The sequence below is a fragment of the Anas platyrhynchos genome, chromosome 2 (genome assembly GCF_047663525.1).
Source record: "Anas platyrhynchos isolate ZD024472 breed Pekin duck chromosome 2, IASCAAS_PekinDuck_T2T, whole genome shotgun sequence".
Lineage (NCBI taxonomy): Eukaryota > Metazoa > Chordata > Aves > Anseriformes > Anatidae > Anas > Anas platyrhynchos.
The window spans coordinates 8,172,527-8,190,225 of NC_092588.1; the positions used below are offsets into that span (position 1 = coordinate 8,172,527).

At 38.9% G+C, this 17,699-nt stretch overlaps 1 protein-coding gene across 1 annotated transcript in view; it reads right to left on the minus strand.

Annotated features, from left to right (window-relative positions):
- The window catches only part of TG (thyroglobulin), a 153,479-nt gene that overhangs the window by 116,061 nt on the left and 19,719 nt on the right, over nucleotides 1–17,699 (minus strand). Inside the window, exons 11-20 of the mRNA XM_072034290.1 lie at nucleotides 17,288–17,530; nucleotides 16,821–16,958; nucleotides 16,147–16,224; nucleotides 15,652–15,764; nucleotides 14,872–14,983; nucleotides 12,714–12,914; nucleotides 8,756–8,965; nucleotides 6,364–6,518; nucleotides 5,783–5,939; nucleotides 1,421–1,645 (exon numbers count right to left, since the gene is read on the minus strand). Coding sequence (XP_071890391.1) covers nucleotides 1,421–1,645; nucleotides 5,783–5,939; nucleotides 6,364–6,518; nucleotides 8,756–8,965; nucleotides 12,714–12,914; nucleotides 14,872–14,983; nucleotides 15,652–15,764; nucleotides 16,147–16,224; nucleotides 16,821–16,958; nucleotides 17,288–17,530 — 1,632 coding nt within the window. The remainder of the gene's footprint in view (nucleotides 1–1,420; nucleotides 1,646–5,782; nucleotides 5,940–6,363; nucleotides 6,519–8,755; nucleotides 8,966–12,713; nucleotides 12,915–14,871; nucleotides 14,984–15,651; nucleotides 15,765–16,146; nucleotides 16,225–16,820; nucleotides 16,959–17,287; nucleotides 17,531–17,699) is intronic.

A 17,699-nucleotide genomic window follows, 5' to 3' on the forward strand; every position in this document is an offset into this window, starting at 1 on the left:
AAAATGACAGCTGAAGAAAGGTGCCACTGAGCTTTGAAAATAAGATCTCCTACATGATGGTTCTCCTCTGTAACCCTTTTCCTCCAACAGGAGCCTTCAAAGACTTTTTGGTGGAAACCAGACAGCATGCAGTGGCTTATGCACAAAGCGGTAATTTCACTTTGGGTACATCAGCATTTCAGCCACAATAATTGTACTGGAGTTTGAAAACGTATGAGTTGTTTTTATGCTCGCTTTCTGTTAACTGAATTGATATGTACATGAATGTAGTTGCAAGATCCACAAACATATATGAGCTCAAGCTGAGTTTCCCTAAATTGCTGCTAGCACTTAACCCAGTTGGTTTTAAGTTTACAGAAATACTTTTAAGCCAAAGAATAGGTCTTTCCTCTTTTCATTATTATTCAGATCCTTTGATGGCAGCAGTTGAAAATCATCTATTTTTTCTCTTGCAATCAGCTAAGCATCAGAATGCTCTCCTAACTTGAAGAGAACCACTGTACCAAGTAAAGAGCTAAATTCTTTTCAGGTGCTTTGAGTTTTCCTTAGAATCTCTCTAACCGATTAGTGTTGAAGGTTTACCTATCTGAAAATATTCCTTTTTGGGGAAAACTTACTCCATACTTGTTGCTCTGATACGTAGAACTGGCTCTTCTATTCCCCAAAATCTCAAAATGACATCAGAAAGGCACAGAATCACTCATTGGCTCATTGGGCCAACAAGGACAACCAGGGTTGCACTATCAGAGGGTTGATGTAGATAGAAGTAAGAGTGGGGAGGTCAAAGCAAAGGCTTTTTGGCAGCATGACCTGTACACAGCAGTGCCAGGCACAGCCCCAGGGATCCTGTGAAGAGGCAGGCTTGGCAGCCCTGAGCAGGATGTTGACAGAAAGACAGCCCATTCCAGGGAAGCAGACTAAACAGAAGGAAAGATTATGAAAAGAGGGCAGAATTTCAATCAGGTCTGGGTGTTGGCCAGCAAGGAGAAAGCTTCTGCATGAGCTGGATCAGACTTGGCCCAAGAATTGACAATCTCAGGACTTTTGACATTTTTGTAGCTAGGTTTCTATCCCGGGTGATGTAACATCATACAAAGTACTGGCTACATTATCTTTGCAGAATCTTCTTATCAAGTATCATGTATAATATTGAAAGACCGTCTAATACCAGACAGATCTAAAAAATCCCAAGAAATGTTTACGAAACCTTCCATTTAATGTCAGTGTCATGATGCCTACTCTATCTGCAATGAAATGACTGAACAGAAAGCAAAGCAGTAATTTCCATCTCTCTCAGATTTTTCCATTCACATCAATGCTTTATGCCTTTCACCTATTAAGCATAAGTTCACTAATGATTTTCTAACTTTATATTAATTCCTAACATCATCAAAGAAGGGAAAGATAAAGTGAGGCATACCACATCCTTGTGCATTTGGGATGGTTTTTCCAGGAGATGAAGTTCTTCGAAAACCACTTCTACATCCTAGCTGCACGCTCGGGGACAGATCAAATTCTTCATCCCGAGGAAAATCAATGAGCGAATCTGCTATGAACTGTTTGGAGTCCAAATACAGCAGAAATCCACCATCCTCAATCTCTTTAATAAATGCTCCAATGAGATTTTCTCCAACAATTGCTTTTTCTAAAGGGAGAAATAATACAGCAAAATAATATGAGATTTCTAATAGGGAAATGGACAATGACATAAAGACTGGTGAAGTTTAAATTAAAAACATGGGTGGATACAAATACAAAATACAAGGAAGTCAACAAACAATGGATGAGAATGAATCTGTACAGTGTCTATAAGATTAAAGTACTAATCTTAGCATATGTGGAGGGTGCTAAAGAAACAGTCATAAAATCACAGAGTATCCCAAGTTCATGGTTTCATGGGACCCCTGAGGATCATTGAGTCCAACTCCTAGCTCCACACAGCAGGACCCAAAAATCAAGCCATATGTCTGAGAGCATTGTCCAAATGCTTCTTGAACTTTGACAGGCTTATAGAATCATGGAATGGTTTGGGTTGGAAGGGACCTTTAAAGAACATCTCCCAGCTCCCCAGTGATGTGTGCAAACAAAATATAGTAAATTCAAAAATTAAAGCATTGAAGAATAAAATATGATATCTGTGTTAGAAACATTTAGCAGATTGATTGTCTGACATTCGGATTTGCTCCTCTTGTTTCAGTGGGTATCACTGAGTTCTTGTTTAGCATTTTATATACTTGGTTTTGAAGGCATCTGTAACTACATAATAACCAGCTTCTGTCACACTAATGATATTGAACATACCCACCTACCCAACAGACACTCTCTCCACAGCTGCTGAAGCTGGTGTTTAAAGCTGGAAAATAAGTGAGGACCTTTGCTACTTTCTATACCCTTAGTTGCCCAGGCAGCTTCTCCTTCTGATGACTTGCTCCAGAACAGTTTTCAGCATTAGAGAAAGAACAAATTCCTCAGTTTGGCTGCACCAGAAATGGTACAAGAAACAGTATTCCCAGAGGATTTTTTTTTTGTTATCATGTTCTGTTTATCCCTGCAGGCTTTATGGCATAGAACTAACTGTTGGTATGGTTTATGAGGACCTCTGGCAGCTACAGATGACGTACAGCCCAGCAAATGGGAAGCCCTGCATGCTATGTACTTCAGGTTTTGCAAGCACACCGATGACCTTGGATGTTGAATTTTCACAGGGAGGATGTTAAATACGTAAAGAGAATGCGAGGAATGTTACACCTTGCACACTGCACAAAGCTTATTTATGCTGTGACTGATGTGTCCAAGGCAAATAGATGAGCATACTGCTGCACTGTCACGTGGCAAGTTTCCCAACTTTGCTCTGAAGCCCGTGGGCAGTTTCTCACTTCTCAGAGCAAGGACAGAATTTCACAGCTAGGTACCAGGCTCTGACTACACAGTGCTGCCCACCAGCCTGGGCTGAACAGACCACAGCCCTACCGTGCTTTTCCTGAAAGATTATTCCAAACTTCTAGCACAGACAGTGCAGGTGCCCTCTCTGTCTGAATGTTGGTCTGTAGCTGCTTGCTGTCATGCAGATGTTGTTTCCCTCTTGGCAAAGGAGGAACTTGAGGCTTTTACACTTACGGACTAAAGAAGTGAACAGATCTTGTGTATAAGCAGACATCTGTGTCCTCGTGTTCTCAGTTCTCTGTTTTCTTCAGCTTTAAGCAATTTACCCTTCTGCTGCACTGGCACATAATACAATCAACAAAATAGCATTCCATTTTGTTCAAACCCAGGCCAAAATGATACTTAGCTCCTGAGGAAGTAATTGGAGATTACCACATAACCCATAACTCTTTGCAAAGGTTTTACCAGAAATTTTCTTGTAACTGGAAGCAGGAATAAGTAGATTAGCCTTTTATTCAAGCAAATACCCTTCTGAATTTTCTAGCTGTAAAAGAAGCAAAAATAACCTAGAAATGGCAGCTGGAGGGAATTCACGTGTAGAAAACAAGCAAAGAGTCAAGCCAGCAAGAACCCACTGAAGGAACTGAAGTTCTTTTAGTTAAGGATATTTCCCTGTGTTAAAATATTCTTAACACTGTCACTAAATATGACTCTCCTGTGAGGGTTGTGTTATGTGTCTATGTCTATACGGTGTCCATTGCAGGCAGCATATAATAACAAGTGTTTAGCTACAGTAAACATGTTCATATACAGCAAGCAGACAGGTAAATCTTGGAACTGTTCTCACGAGAGAGCAATCCAGCACTGTGGCAGACATCCCAGCCACAGACTAGCTGGTAATGTCATACACATATCAACCAGAGCCAGGAAAGAAGTCCTGAGCTGTGTCCCAGGTGCAGCACAGCTGCCTTGGTTCAACCCTTCCAGCAAGGCTGGCCAGCTTGGGGCCATGCTTACTGCCTGACGTGGGACCTGGCAGTAAATGAAAAGCTTCCTGGGACACAGCATACTGTAAAGCATGGCAGTGCTTCCCTGGTTTTGTTCCTTTGTTCCTTCTTTGCTGCACCATTTTGGCAATTTAAACTACTAAGTGTCTCATACTTCATTGCAAGAATACATAGGAAAAAAAAAAAAGAAGCTTAAAGTTTTGGCTGTATAAGGGACAGGGATTCATCTAATCTCACTGATAGGAACTGTTTACTATATGTTCATCCAGCAAAAGTTCACTTTTATAATCATTAGTATTTTTGTTTGTTGAACAGAAAAGAGAGAAATTTCTGTAAGTGCTCCTCAAATTTTTTAGAACTGAGGTCTAAGCTATCAAGCCAAACAGCATAAGATCCCTCAGGAAGGGATTTCCATAACCTCCGAATTTAATACATGAAAATATCTGTGAGAAAAAAAAATGTAACAAAGAAATCATGAATTATTTAGATTTAATGTTCTTCGTTGGAAACGTATGCGTGCTGTCCTTCTGTTTAGCAATTAGCAATTTTTTTTTCTCAGCTTCTTCACTGGGGAAAACACACACACACACATGAGACCTACTGGCCTATCCCTTATCCATAGAGAAGCTAGGAAAAGATCTAAGCAATTTTAATAATGCAGATTTTCAACTGAGAGAGCAAATTTACTCACTCATTGTGTACATACACCAGTGATGATGCAGACAATAACTCAAACAGAAAGACCCAAAGCTGTTTTAAAAGTAATGGAAGTTAATGGTGCCAAGAGTATACAGACGGCGTGTTTACAGTTGTCTGATCTCCCCAGACTAGACTTATACTACCTCTTCTGAAACCACACAGTCATTCCCTGAAAAGCAATTTTAAATACTGTGGGAAAATTATAGTGTGGAGAGGGTCAAAAATGCAGCGTCCTCAATGCAGAATGGTTTCAGAAGTAAACTGCTATATAAACCCAGAAAAACTTGCACTTTGATCCACCTTCTACAAACCACTTAATATCCATGTTTTCTTTATGATCTGGTACAACTGAATGGAAGTAAACACAAACAGACACTATAGCCAGGAACCACATGACCACTGCACACTCTGTTCAGGTCCTGAAGACTTTTGAACTTGGTTCTGATCAGGCTGTAGGGCACAACTCTCCATGCCTCAAAATCAGAGGGAAGAACATGTGCAGGCAGAGTTATTTATATTTAGCGCTGGGAACATCATTGCAAAGCTTTGTAACTAGAGAAAAGCTGGCATAAAGGACATTTCAACTTGGGATATGTCTTTTACTTCTTTTATTTTAAAGGGAAATTCCAAGTGTTTTGAAAGTTATTTACACTGTCTCTAACTCATTTTAAACCACAGTGAAGATTTACCAGTCAATGGACTCTGCATCTTTGCTCTAGGACTTACAAGGTAAAGGTAATTCTTTAGTGTCAAAGGTAATGTAATAAAAAGAAAAAGGAACAAAACCAAGAAAACCACATTTTTGAAGAAATTACTTATCTTTTTGGCACTATGTGAATTGTGTTTCTCTGAGTACAACGCAATAAGGAACACAATCTGCCCACTGGAAATTAACCTCCAGGACAGTTCAGCTCCTGACAGATAAAGTAATTTTCAGTGACAGTTAAAGAAGCTGGGAGAGCCAGTGCTATCTGAAAGCAATACTCAATTTTATCTGCTTTTCACACTGCAGTCACAGCCTGAAAAATATAACACCAAAGGTTCAGAAACACACCTCCAGTGTTATAAAGAAAGACCCTGTCAGTGAGCATTTGTGCTGCCTTTTTAGTGCCTCCCAAGAGCAGGCGGGGGGAAACCAAACTGTTAGGAAGCAAAGCAGGTTTGTTTCACAGAAACATTGGAGATAAACTTACCAATATAATGTAAGTCAGGGAGAGAACTTGCTGGGATGTTTTCCAGCTGAGTCCTCCACGTGACATTCACTCCCAGGCGGTCCACACTCAGACATTCAACATAGACAGAGGAATTGTCACAGACAGGAACTGAGATGGTATTTCCAAATGCATCTACCTTTAATTCAATATTAAATGAAATTAAGGTTAGTCAAACTTAGAGTCTTCTAGTTCTTGTCTTTCCATGCTCATTTGCACTGTGCTATGCTCAAGGCAACATTTTCAAAAGGTCCAGTAAGAACAGAAATAGAATTAGGAGAATATAACTTTAGCAGGTTATTTACTCACTATAAGAAGAGTCAAAATGTTCACTTTGATCAAAACATATTTTAATAAATATTGGACTGATGTGATATGACTTCTATGGCTACAATTAAACTGATCCGCCAATGTGGGGCAGTGAGTCTGAACATTGTACTTTCCTAGTCATCCATATAAGAGATTTCATAGTATTTTCTGCTCTTCTTTCTCTTTCGAAGATGCAAAGTTCTATTCTGTGTCTCAACATTTATTTATTTATTGAATAACAGAACTGAAATTACCTGGAGGTGACAGAAACCACGAGCCTTCAACTCATCTAAAATAAGTATCTGGAATGCCTCAAGTAATCCAGAATAGTCAGAACTACAAGTCTTCTGAGGAGGTAGCAGTAATTGAAAGTGTGTTTGAGCTTGGACTGTCTGAAATAATTGGAGCTCTAAAAAATAAATAGAAGGGCATTTATTAGCCTCACTATTTAACATAAAAACTGACTTCTGAAGTTACTTTGAGGAAAAGATGACATTGATTTGCATTTTTATCTTTCATCAATAACATCTCACCATTACTAGGTGAAAACAGTGGAGTTGTCCACAGTGAATAATAAGCAGAAAGAGTGCTTGATAAATATATATTTTGTGCACTAGAGAAAAAAAAAAAAAAAAAAAAAGACAATATATATAATACAGATACATTTTACACCGGAGCAGTCACTCACAGAAGGATACGGAAAGATTTGGACCACTAATGATGATTTATTACAAGCCTTGGCAGATACGAACATACAGAGAACTAGATGAAAGCTGGCATTATGTCAATAATCAGAAAAGAAACAGAAAAACAGGAATTATTGGTCTGTCAACCTTCATTTCTCTCAGCTAAAATCAGGAAAGAGCTGATACAGGACTTCTATTTAAAAAGAAAATGAATGGTTACAGCAATTAATACTAATTCAAACAGGCTTTCAGAAACCTAGCCTGTTAAATTAACTTGGAATCAAGCTTTGGGAGAGAATAAATTTAATTGCAGAATAACAGCTTTGACATGGATATCTGAGAAGGGCCTTCTGATTTTTTGAGAGCAAACCAGAGTGACTCAAATCACACAAACCACTGAGAGACCTGTGAAGTCAATCTCAAAATGAAAACCTATTAAAACAGTAGTTAGACAGGAGGGGAAAACAAAAACAAACAAAGTGAAAATTCTTGTCTGAGTTATACTGATCACAGGCTTCTCAAAGAGTTTGTTCTCTCAGATTCGGCACAGCGTATCCACCAGCCTGGAGAAGTGGCAGAGCTCTCCCCTGCTCCCTAGTTCTACAGAGCCTCACTACAGCACGCACAAGCATCATTGCTGGAGCACAATTCCCACTCCCTTGCTCCCAAAATGACTGTGGAAAGTCTGAAGAGAGTCCAAGGAGAGTGGTTGTAAGGACCAAAAGACATAAAAGCCTGCTTCTTCCTGAAAGGCACAAAGCCCTTTATCTGTTTAGTTTATCGTAGAGTAATTAAGAGCTGACTTAACCACAATCTCTAAGTGTACACATAAGGAACATGAAATAAGGTTTTTAAAAGTTAGGGTAATTATCCATTGGAACAAATTGTTAAGTGGTGTGGTGAATTCTCTATTACTGTGACATTCATTGAATGACCATCAGATGTCTTTTTTCCCCCTCTTCTATTTCAAAAACAAATTGCTGAGGGAAGTCTCTTAGCTTGCGTTAAACAGAAGCTTGTATTAGGTTGCCACACACTCCCCTCTGGCCTTATAAACAGTTAATCGAGCATAACAGGCAAGCATGAAAATTACCTCATAGTATGGTATAAATATGTACCAAATATGTTTAAGGGCAAACAAAAGCCTCAATCTGAAATTCAAGTTTCAAATTGTTTACATTGAGAATAGAAAGCTTTGGATATGAGTAGAGATGTGTTAATACAGGAGTTTCTAGAAAACATGTGTAGCCCATTCTGGAGATGAAGATCTGTTGCAGACAGACAATGAATTGACAGACTTTTCATCAAGATCTGCATTTCTCAGAGTTAGGCAGTGCTATGAAGTTGCTGTATTGATTGGAACTTATCTCTGTTTGAAATAATTGAAAAGACCGACATTAAATCTCAATTACACGCATTCTGAATAGACAACTGATTCTTCCAAGATTTAAAGGGTGTGTTTGTTTGCTTTTTTTCTTGAAAGAAAAATGGTTTGAAAAACACTACAAGCCATCTAACTGAGAGAATAATCCTAAAGAACAGATTGCTACAGAAAGATGCAGAAGTAACAGTGACTTGATTATGCAAATAAACATACAGGTTCTGCCAAATTCAAACATCTGGTGCTCATCTGTTCCTCTAGGGCTAAGTGTTTCCATCAGAACCGCTTCATGGTGCCAACATCTTCTAACTTGCAAAGGAAAATCTGCATATAGATTGAATAACTATTTATAACTATGCTGTTACAGAAAAATGGGACTGTTTCTGGCATAACCAGTCAAAAGACAGCGATGAAGATGGCAGAAGACAGGACTAATCTACTGCACCTTAATTTAGAAACTCCCATATAACTGTGTCCTATCGTTATAACTCATAATATAGCTTCATGATGAAGGAGGATTTTTGAACACCCATTTACATTGCTCTGTGCCCTTCCCAACCCATGGCAGTTCAGACGTACTTTGGCAGGCCTGGTAGAGCGGGGCAGCTGAGACCCATCGGTGCTGCAGCAAATCACACTGAAACGACGTGCTGGAGTAAGCGCTGTGGAAGCCTTGGCGACATATCAGACGGCACTGCTGAACGCCTGACATTTGCTCAGAAACCTTTTCGCAAATCACAGCTCCGTTGAGAATAGATGAGGCACCAAATGGCAGAGCACACTGGGGATCTTTAGGCAGGGGAGGAAAGAGATATATTAGGAGCATACTGCGAAACAGTTCTACTAAAATGTCCTCATAACCCCCACATAAACAAAGATAACCTAGAGAGCATTTCCTATGTATATCAACTTAGATCTGGTTCGACATCACCGTGGTCCAGTTTACTAATGCTGATGAAAAGACTTGTACTCATTTTGATGGGTAATGCACTGGGTACAGAAAGCTACGTGCATGGTTTTTAATAACAAATAAATTTTAAACAGTCATGAATAGATTTAAGCAGAAAATGAGAAGAAGGGTTCTTACCATCAACCTTCACAAAAGATATCCAGTGGAAACAGGCAGGGCCAAAAAAAAAATATCTGAGTTTACTTTAGAGTGGAATTTCAAGATCAAGAACTCATTATTATGGTGTCTTCAATAGCACCAGGATGTTTATGGTGACCCAGCAGATCCCTAGCTGTGATACACAGCTAGGAATTAGAGTGCAAAATCTACCCTGTCAACTCACTCTGTATCAACATAGTCATTTCAAACCTGCTAGCCCACTATAACAAACTATAGGCTAACTAACATAATTGTTAACTTCTACTAACCAGTACAAACCAACTGCTTTGTTCAATATTAGCCAGATCCCAACCTACTTCCTGAATATATCTAGTAATACTTAAGCACACTTCTCAGTTCCAGAACTACAAAACATAAAGAAAAAAAAAAGAAGAAAAAAAAAAAAAGACTACCTCAATTAAAAATAAAGAAATAAAGTTCTCATATCCTACAATTCATTGGTTTGGTGTACATATGGACTATTTTCCAAACAACAATGCCCAGAGCTGTCCCAACCTCCCTAGTTTCTGGAGGGCTAATATTTCTCTAATAACTCTGTAAGTGGAGACTCTATTCTCTTCCTCTTCACTCCTTGAATCTCGATCCAATCTTTTTTTTTTTTTCTTAGTAAAGATGGAAACCTGTCATTCTTCCTTTATGAATATGAAGTTTTAATAACTCTCCAGAGATTTTAGGACTAAAAGATATCACTGTAAGAAATAGGGATACTTATCCTGACCAATGCAAACTACATCCACTTCCTGTAAATTACATTATCTTTTTATTCAAAATTAATAATAAATATTAAAAATCATTCTGTGATCTCCTTGTTATTCTAACACCTTTTCTTTTCTTTTCTTTCTTTCTTTTTTTTTTTTTTAAACCCAGAAAATCAAATCCAGTCTCAGACATAAGCTGCTACAGTCTTGTACTGTCTGTCTCAGTAAGAGTTGGTCTGTAAACTAAAGAAAAAGAGAGTCCACCAAACACATAAAGGGGATGGATTATTTCCTGGTTTAGTTCACGAGTTTCAGTTCAAATCCCTCATCAACCAGTCAAGACAATTGGTAGTTTGTTCATTTATCCCTCTACAGTTATCACCTCCCTTATTATCATTATCAAGCCATTTTGTCATTCTATTTCTGCTTCAACTTCTTGGTCCTGTGGGAATGAACCAGAGTCAGGTTAAATATTGGCACTTCATTCACAGGTGTTTCTAAAGATTTCCAGAAGGAAAGTACTTTCTCTAGATGCTCTCCCCTCCTCTATCTCCACTCAGCGAAGTGGAAAGTAGGCCTGAGGATGGGAGGTGCATGTGGGGACTGCTAGGATATTTGGCATCAGTTCTCTGGTGTCTGTCAACTAGAAGAGCTTGGATTCTATCTCTGATGGAAATGATTAATCTAATGAAAAACTCATTGCAAGCTCTGGGCACTCTGAAGTTACTACTTGCTATTTACAGCTGTCTCTTCAGATGTTGCAGGAGAAGTTTATTGTACTCTCCCACCACAACAGCTTCTTTTGTTGACAGACAAGATATCCAAGATAGTGAAATAATACTCCCTTTTCTTTTTCCTGAACAATTATTAGTAGTTTCCAGGATGAGGCTGGACAGACTGAGGGGAAAAATAACTTTTTCTTCTTTATTCTTATCCTGTAAGTAAATTGTTTAGCATGAAAAAGTTCCACTGCTTTTTCAAAATCCAGAAAAATCATTAAAGATTATTTCAGTGGTATATATATGTGCAAAATAACAAATGGTTCCCAGTAAAGCCAAGTTTCCACTAAATTTTTGAAGCAGGTATCTCTCTCTCTCAGTTCAATCTTTTAAACATTCAAGGTAGTTAATCATTCAGTCACTACTTCCTCTAGGAAAATTACAGCATTACAGGGTCCCAAGAAACAGCAAATGTCCAAGCAGAATGCAAAATCGTCTGAGGGCCCTATCTCATTGTACGCCTACACCTTCCTTAGATCATATTTCATAAGAATCTCTTGGAATTTAGGAGGAAATCCAGAAAATGAGCTTTTGTGAAAATGAGAAGATATGAAAGACTCACATTTAAAATTAATTCTGACTTTTCTCTGGCATACTACAATCTCTTCCACTTTTCTCTGTTCATTTTCAGAGTTTGTCAGAAAGTCAGCCTGCTCTATGGAGTGTCATGCATCAAAGTGATTTCCTCCACCTGGTCCAAACAAATAGGTAAATAGCTATTACACAGTCCAGTGCGCCACAGAAGTCCTAGCCCTTAATCTGAAGGCAGGACAGCTGCAGCACTACATTTGTTAGACTAATAAGCTCTGCTTCTCCGAAAAGCTAGAAAGCTGCACGTGACTGCACTGCCCTAGCTCTGGAGTTCATTTCTTCAGAGCTTTGTTGGGCAACTCCATATAATACTACACTGTATGGGGCAGATATAACCCTGTGATCTCCCTGTGGCTTCTCAAACAATCATGTCCTCAAAGTTGTCTATTGGTACAAGAGGGTTCAAAGAAAATGATGTTGTAGGCTGTTTCCAAATTGGCTGAGGAGTTATCTAATTGATTGAAATGCTTTACAGAGAGTTAGGCTGACACCATCAGCTTGAGAAGCACATTTTGCTCATTATATAGCATAATCACAGAAGGAAACCTAAGCAATTTCTTATTATGTGGCCTCATTTTCCAAAATCTACCAACAGCTCTCATTTAAAAAAATGTAGGAACTATGGAAACAGTGGTGTCCTGCAGGCACTGGCTCTTGAAGGTTTTCTTTTTACATCTTTAGTTTCAATTAATCATTGCACTTTGGAGCATGGCCTTGTAGAAAATTTCATTTGTTCTGCTTCACTTCAGTGATGGGGAGATATATAAAGACCATTGGAAATAAAAGTTATCCAAATATCTGCCGTTTGGACATCTCACTGGAAACCATGAGTGAAATCCAGTACTCTGCAGCTCTCATAACACAGGAAATACTCTGTGAATATGTAGTGTTTTGGCACATCCTTTTCACAATTCTGACCACTAGCCAAGAGTAGGAATGGCAGAAGCATACATTTTTAAAATTTTATTTTAGTCAGTTGAATGGCTTTTAATCCCAGAGCCAGCTCACACTGGAACAGGTTCAAGTTTGCATCAAACTGTTCAGGTGGACTTTTAACAAAGTTTAACAGCCCTTTGATTTATCCAATTTTATGAACAAGGAAATGTCAAAGATCTAGACCCTCCTCCTTCTCCATGACAAAGTACTTGAATAAAATGGGATATCATGCCCAGATAGGTCTGAAATCTGCTATAATACAAAAATAATCATACTAACAGCAAAAATATAATGGTCCGATCGAAGAAGCTTAAATACAACTAAATACCGGAAAAAGTTAGCATCTGAGTCTAGTTCCAGACCTGAACTTGCACGGAAGCAAAATGCCTCAAGCATCAACTCACTTTCACATGCAGGTCTTCCTCTGCTTACTCGTGTCCCAGGCACCTCTTCTCCATTGTCAAACACACACCAGCAGCTTTCTCCATCCCGGCTGCACTGCACGGGTGAGAACACCCCCTTGTCTCCTTCACACTGTGGGATGTAGCCTTTACCAGCTTCTCGTAAACTAGTTTTGGACTTCAACATATTACAGTAACTAGGACCTTTAAAGAGAGGAAAATCATTGCAAGATGAAGAACAGAAGACAGCAAACTGAAGTACAAAATTGTCTAGACACTTCAACAATAGTGCTTTTAGTACTGCTAAAAATAAAAATATAAGGGAATACAAAATCACAATGTGTATCATTACAGAAATGTGTGAAATTTTAGTTCCACTAGGAAACATTTTGTTTGTTTCTTTTGTTTTGTAAAGACTAAAGTGCATGATATATGAGTTTGCACCAAGAAAATGGAGGAAAAACTACAAAATACAATATTGATTTATTTTGTGTTAACATCCTTTCTTGCCATAAACTTGACAGTGCATCACTTATAGGCTCACATTTTAAATTTAAACAAAACAAAACAAAATAAAATAAAATAAACATTCTGTTTAGTAAGAATTTTTGAGCAAGGTCATTTGAAATATAGTAATACTATGATTATTTAACATTTTAAAATAGTCCAAATGTCCCAGTTTAGTACCTTTGGAACACAACTCTATACATATGCAAAATCACACAAACCAGCAGTATTTATGGTTTTTAAAAAAAAAAAAAAAAAAAAGAAAAGAAAAAAAGACAAGGACATGTGCTTGAGGAACTATCCACACACAAGAAGATCCAAAAAAGTTCAACCCCCAGCTTGCATTTACTAATTTTGTTCATCCACAAATGCTGGAGTAAACTTTTAAACCTGCATGGTGATTCAGGGAACCAATGTACAATTGTCAATTCCTGAGTGAGAGTGCAGTTACTTATCCCCAGTCAGGTCTGCTGCTTGTCTTTGCCATACTTGTGTCATTAGACCATCAGCAAGCAGAGAAGAGCAGATTTGCTGGGTCAGACCAAGGCACCATCTAAGCTTGTTATCCTATCTGAAGAAGTGAAGAAATGAGCAATGCAGGCTCTGTAGCTGCCTGTACTACTCAATATAGCAGAGCCAGGGCCTTAGCTCCAATCTGGCACTACAATTTCTATAAGCAGGAGTTCTTCAATCTTTTGGAGGAACCATCTCTGTTGAGACCTCAGCAGTACTCTGTCTTTATTTGAAGGCGATATGAAGATAATATAGATTTAATCACGCTCCATAGAACAGTTGTGGACTATGTAAAATGTCCACATTCTGTTTCAGGCTTCACATAGTTCTGCCCAGCTTCCTGTAACAGTTACCTGTCTCACTCAGTAGCTCCTCAAAGACTAGCTTTAGGCATGAGAGCTTGTTTTCCTAAATGCTTTCTTTAGCTATGTCTGTCCCTGTCAGTTGAAGGGAGACATGTTCTTAAAAAATAATTAATTTAGGTCCCAAAACTTAATTCATACCACTGCTTGTCAGTGCTAGGTTAGAGGTTGGACTAGATGATATCAGAAATGCTTTCCAACCTGGATGATACTGTGCTTCTCTGACTCCCTTATTGCAAGTGGCTCAGTTGCTACAGCTCAGAAATCACCCTGAAAACTCATCCATGAGCCCAAAGCTATCACTTTGTGTAGACTTTGTTTCTGGTGTTGTGAAAGTAAAGGGTAATTATTTTCAGCTAGCCTTGTAAAGGTATGTGCTTGCACTTGTCACTGGAAAGTTAAACCCATGTTTCCATGTTCATTATTCCTTTTTTCTTTTTTTTTTTTTTTTCACTCAGGTAGATAATGATAGGACAAAGTGGGTGGTATTAAACTAGAAGAGAGGAGATTTAGATCAGATGTTGGGAGGAAACTCTTCACTCAGAGGGTGGTGAGGCACTGGCACAGGTTGCCCACAGAAGTTGTGGATGCCCCATACCTGGAGGTGTTCAAGGCCAAGGATGGGGCCTTAAGCAACCTCATCTATGGGGAGATGTCCCTGCCTATGGCAGGGGGGTTGGAGTTAGATGATCTTTAAGGTCCCTTCCAGCCCAAGCCATTCTATGATTCCATAAGATGCTACAACTGCCACAACAGGCTGCAAGTAAAGCATTACTCACATTCAGGATTGCCATCTGAATCTATGCTGCCACGCTGAAATACTTCTCCTGACAGAGGATCTACACACCAAATGTCCGTGTAGGATCTCTGTAGCACAGCATATTCTCCTGTCTAAGAAAAATCAATTACACGTCACTGCATAGCAATCGATATTAACAAAGACACTCAGAAATCCATATCCCAAAAGTGTGGTTAAAATATTTATTATATATACATTTGTCCATTATAATACATGTTAATGAGAAAAATGAAATGTTAAAATATAGGTTACCTAGTATAAGACTGAAACCACACCCTGAGAGAGAGTATGTAGACTGAAAGATGGGTATAACCTTGATTTGAAGTGTCTTTTTCTTGCCCATCTCAGGGCTCTACCCTGCTCAATGCCATGTTTCAAACATCATGGACCCCATTTTGGGATACCCGTATCCATCTCCCTCTCATCCTCACATTATTTCATACCTCAGAAAGCAAAAGTCTCCCAAAAGTCAGTTAATTGTGCCTTTTAAACTCAGCCCTGTGTAAGGCCTAAGCAGTTCCACCCTGCAGGAGGGAAGTGCAGGCAGGAACAGAGCTTCCTGTTCCTCGTCTTCATCTCAGAACTGTTTAAACTCTGCTTTATGGAGGGCATAGCCCCCTTTATGTTTTGTCTAACACCTTTCTTTCAGGTTAATAAGAATGCACAGGGGATATTTAGTGAGCACAGGCTGAAATACTATTGTCCTTTTAGCAAAACCAGGAAGGTTTTGTTTCTTCTTCCTTCATCCATGCTAAATTACCTCAAGGCAGTAGGGGACAAACAGATATGCTGCAGAAGCATCCACCTTCGAGCCACTCTGTCTCCAGCTGGAAATTAAGGCATTGGCTCGAGATCTCTGACATGATGTCTGGCCTGTAAGAGAAAATAAAACAAACAAACAAACAAACAAATAAACATACATGTATATTAAAATAAAATTGAGTTCTCAAAGCTAACCTAGAGAAAGATGGGTCTTTCTATCTCCTTCACACATCTACATGATAGAGCATCAGGCAGGGAACACCTGACTGGTGTTTGATAACAACAGTAGAGGGTTTGTTCCCAAATCATGTAAATTGAATTCATAAGAACTGAAATGAAACACACGAGCAAAACAAGCATAAAAGGCTCCTTTCTATTTTCTTGCAATGGTTCAAAACAAGACATGTTTCTTGCATATCTTACTAGAATTTTCAATAATTAATTTTTTTAAGAACAAGTAAATACAGACATTTAAGAAGAAAAAACAACTGACATTTAGGAAGTTCTGCTGAACGTGAGACCAAGGAATCCATAACATAATGTCCTCTTTCATCCACACACCAGCAATGACCTGCCCAGGGAAGAAAAGCAGACTTATTGTAGATGTTGTATTGCAGTATTCCTAGTAAACTTTGTTGCATTCTTGGAGGATTTTAATCCCCTGCAAGTGGTCAGTAAGTCTAAGACACAGTTAACTCTGGTTTCCAGAGATAAGTAGACCATACTTTGGAACTGTGATGCAAATGGAAATGTAGCAGCTCTGGTGAGAGTCCTCCATTGCAAGCTCTGTTATGTGGTGTATCACCTATTCCCATCAATTTAGTATAATCCACAAAGTTGCTGAGAGTGTGCTCTGGTCTCATTGCCCTGGTCATTAACAAAAGCATGAAATAATTTCCAGCCCCCCAAAATGACCTCTTAGGACCACTACTAGCAGCAAGCAATTCATCATCGATCAATTTTTGAGCCTTTATGAGCTGTCACTTGAGTCCCTCACTCCAGTCAATAAATATTTCACCCATCATGGAAGCCCACCTATCTATCTCTCTCCAGTTTGACTACAAGAATATAGGTTTTATTTTAAAAATAAATAAATAAATAAATAAAAATAATTCTTAGATTTTCTGTGTTCAGACAATGTGGAGTATTTTTCTGGTGACTGCTCACCTGTGCTCTCATAGCACTGAGTTGGCTCCCAGTTTCCCAGGCCATCGCACTGTGGGATGTAGGGATGAAATCCCAGCTGTGTTGCTTCTCCAGCAGAACCCTTCACAGCAAAGTGACTCCGCCAGTAGAAATGCAAGACTGTAAAAAAAAAAAGTAAGAGAAGATATTGGTGGCCAATACCAGAAGAGATATTTTAAAAGTACATGTTTACAAACATCTGATTTTTCCTTGTACTTTAGAAAGGAAAATAAACACTGCAGATGTATATCTGACCTATGCAGGGATCCATACATACAGAAAATCTGAAATCAACTGAAATCAGATCTTGGCTTAGGTTACATTACACTAATAAGTAACACCTGCTGAGTTGCACCTATCTTTCAGGAAAGCTGAGTTCCTTGTAAAGTACCCTTGCACAGATCCTGGGCATTAATCTCTTTAATTAAAATCATCTCCATTTCACTTACCCGATCGTGCAGCCAGTTGGAGGGAATAGTCACTGCTTGATAACAACTTTTCGGAGACCATCACCTCTGGCTCATAGAGCTGAGCAGAACGTAGGAGGTCACTGTCTGTGAGCTGTATTCCCTTTGCCATCAAGAAACTCTCTCCAAAAGGGAAATGGGAAGTGTTTGATGCTCGGATGAGTTGCTCTGCTTCCTCCATAAATTTAATGGCTTCTTGCTTAACACCTTCACATACCCCAGGACCTAGAGAAGGCATAGGAAAGCTGACACTTGGCCAGTCCTTACATACATCTGCAGGATTGGACATGGAAGTTCAACACACAGAACCAACCCAGCTAAAACTTTTCTGCTAGAATAACTGTTAATCTGCTTTATCCTCTCTATTTCCCATTTGCTCACAGAACAGGCTTCT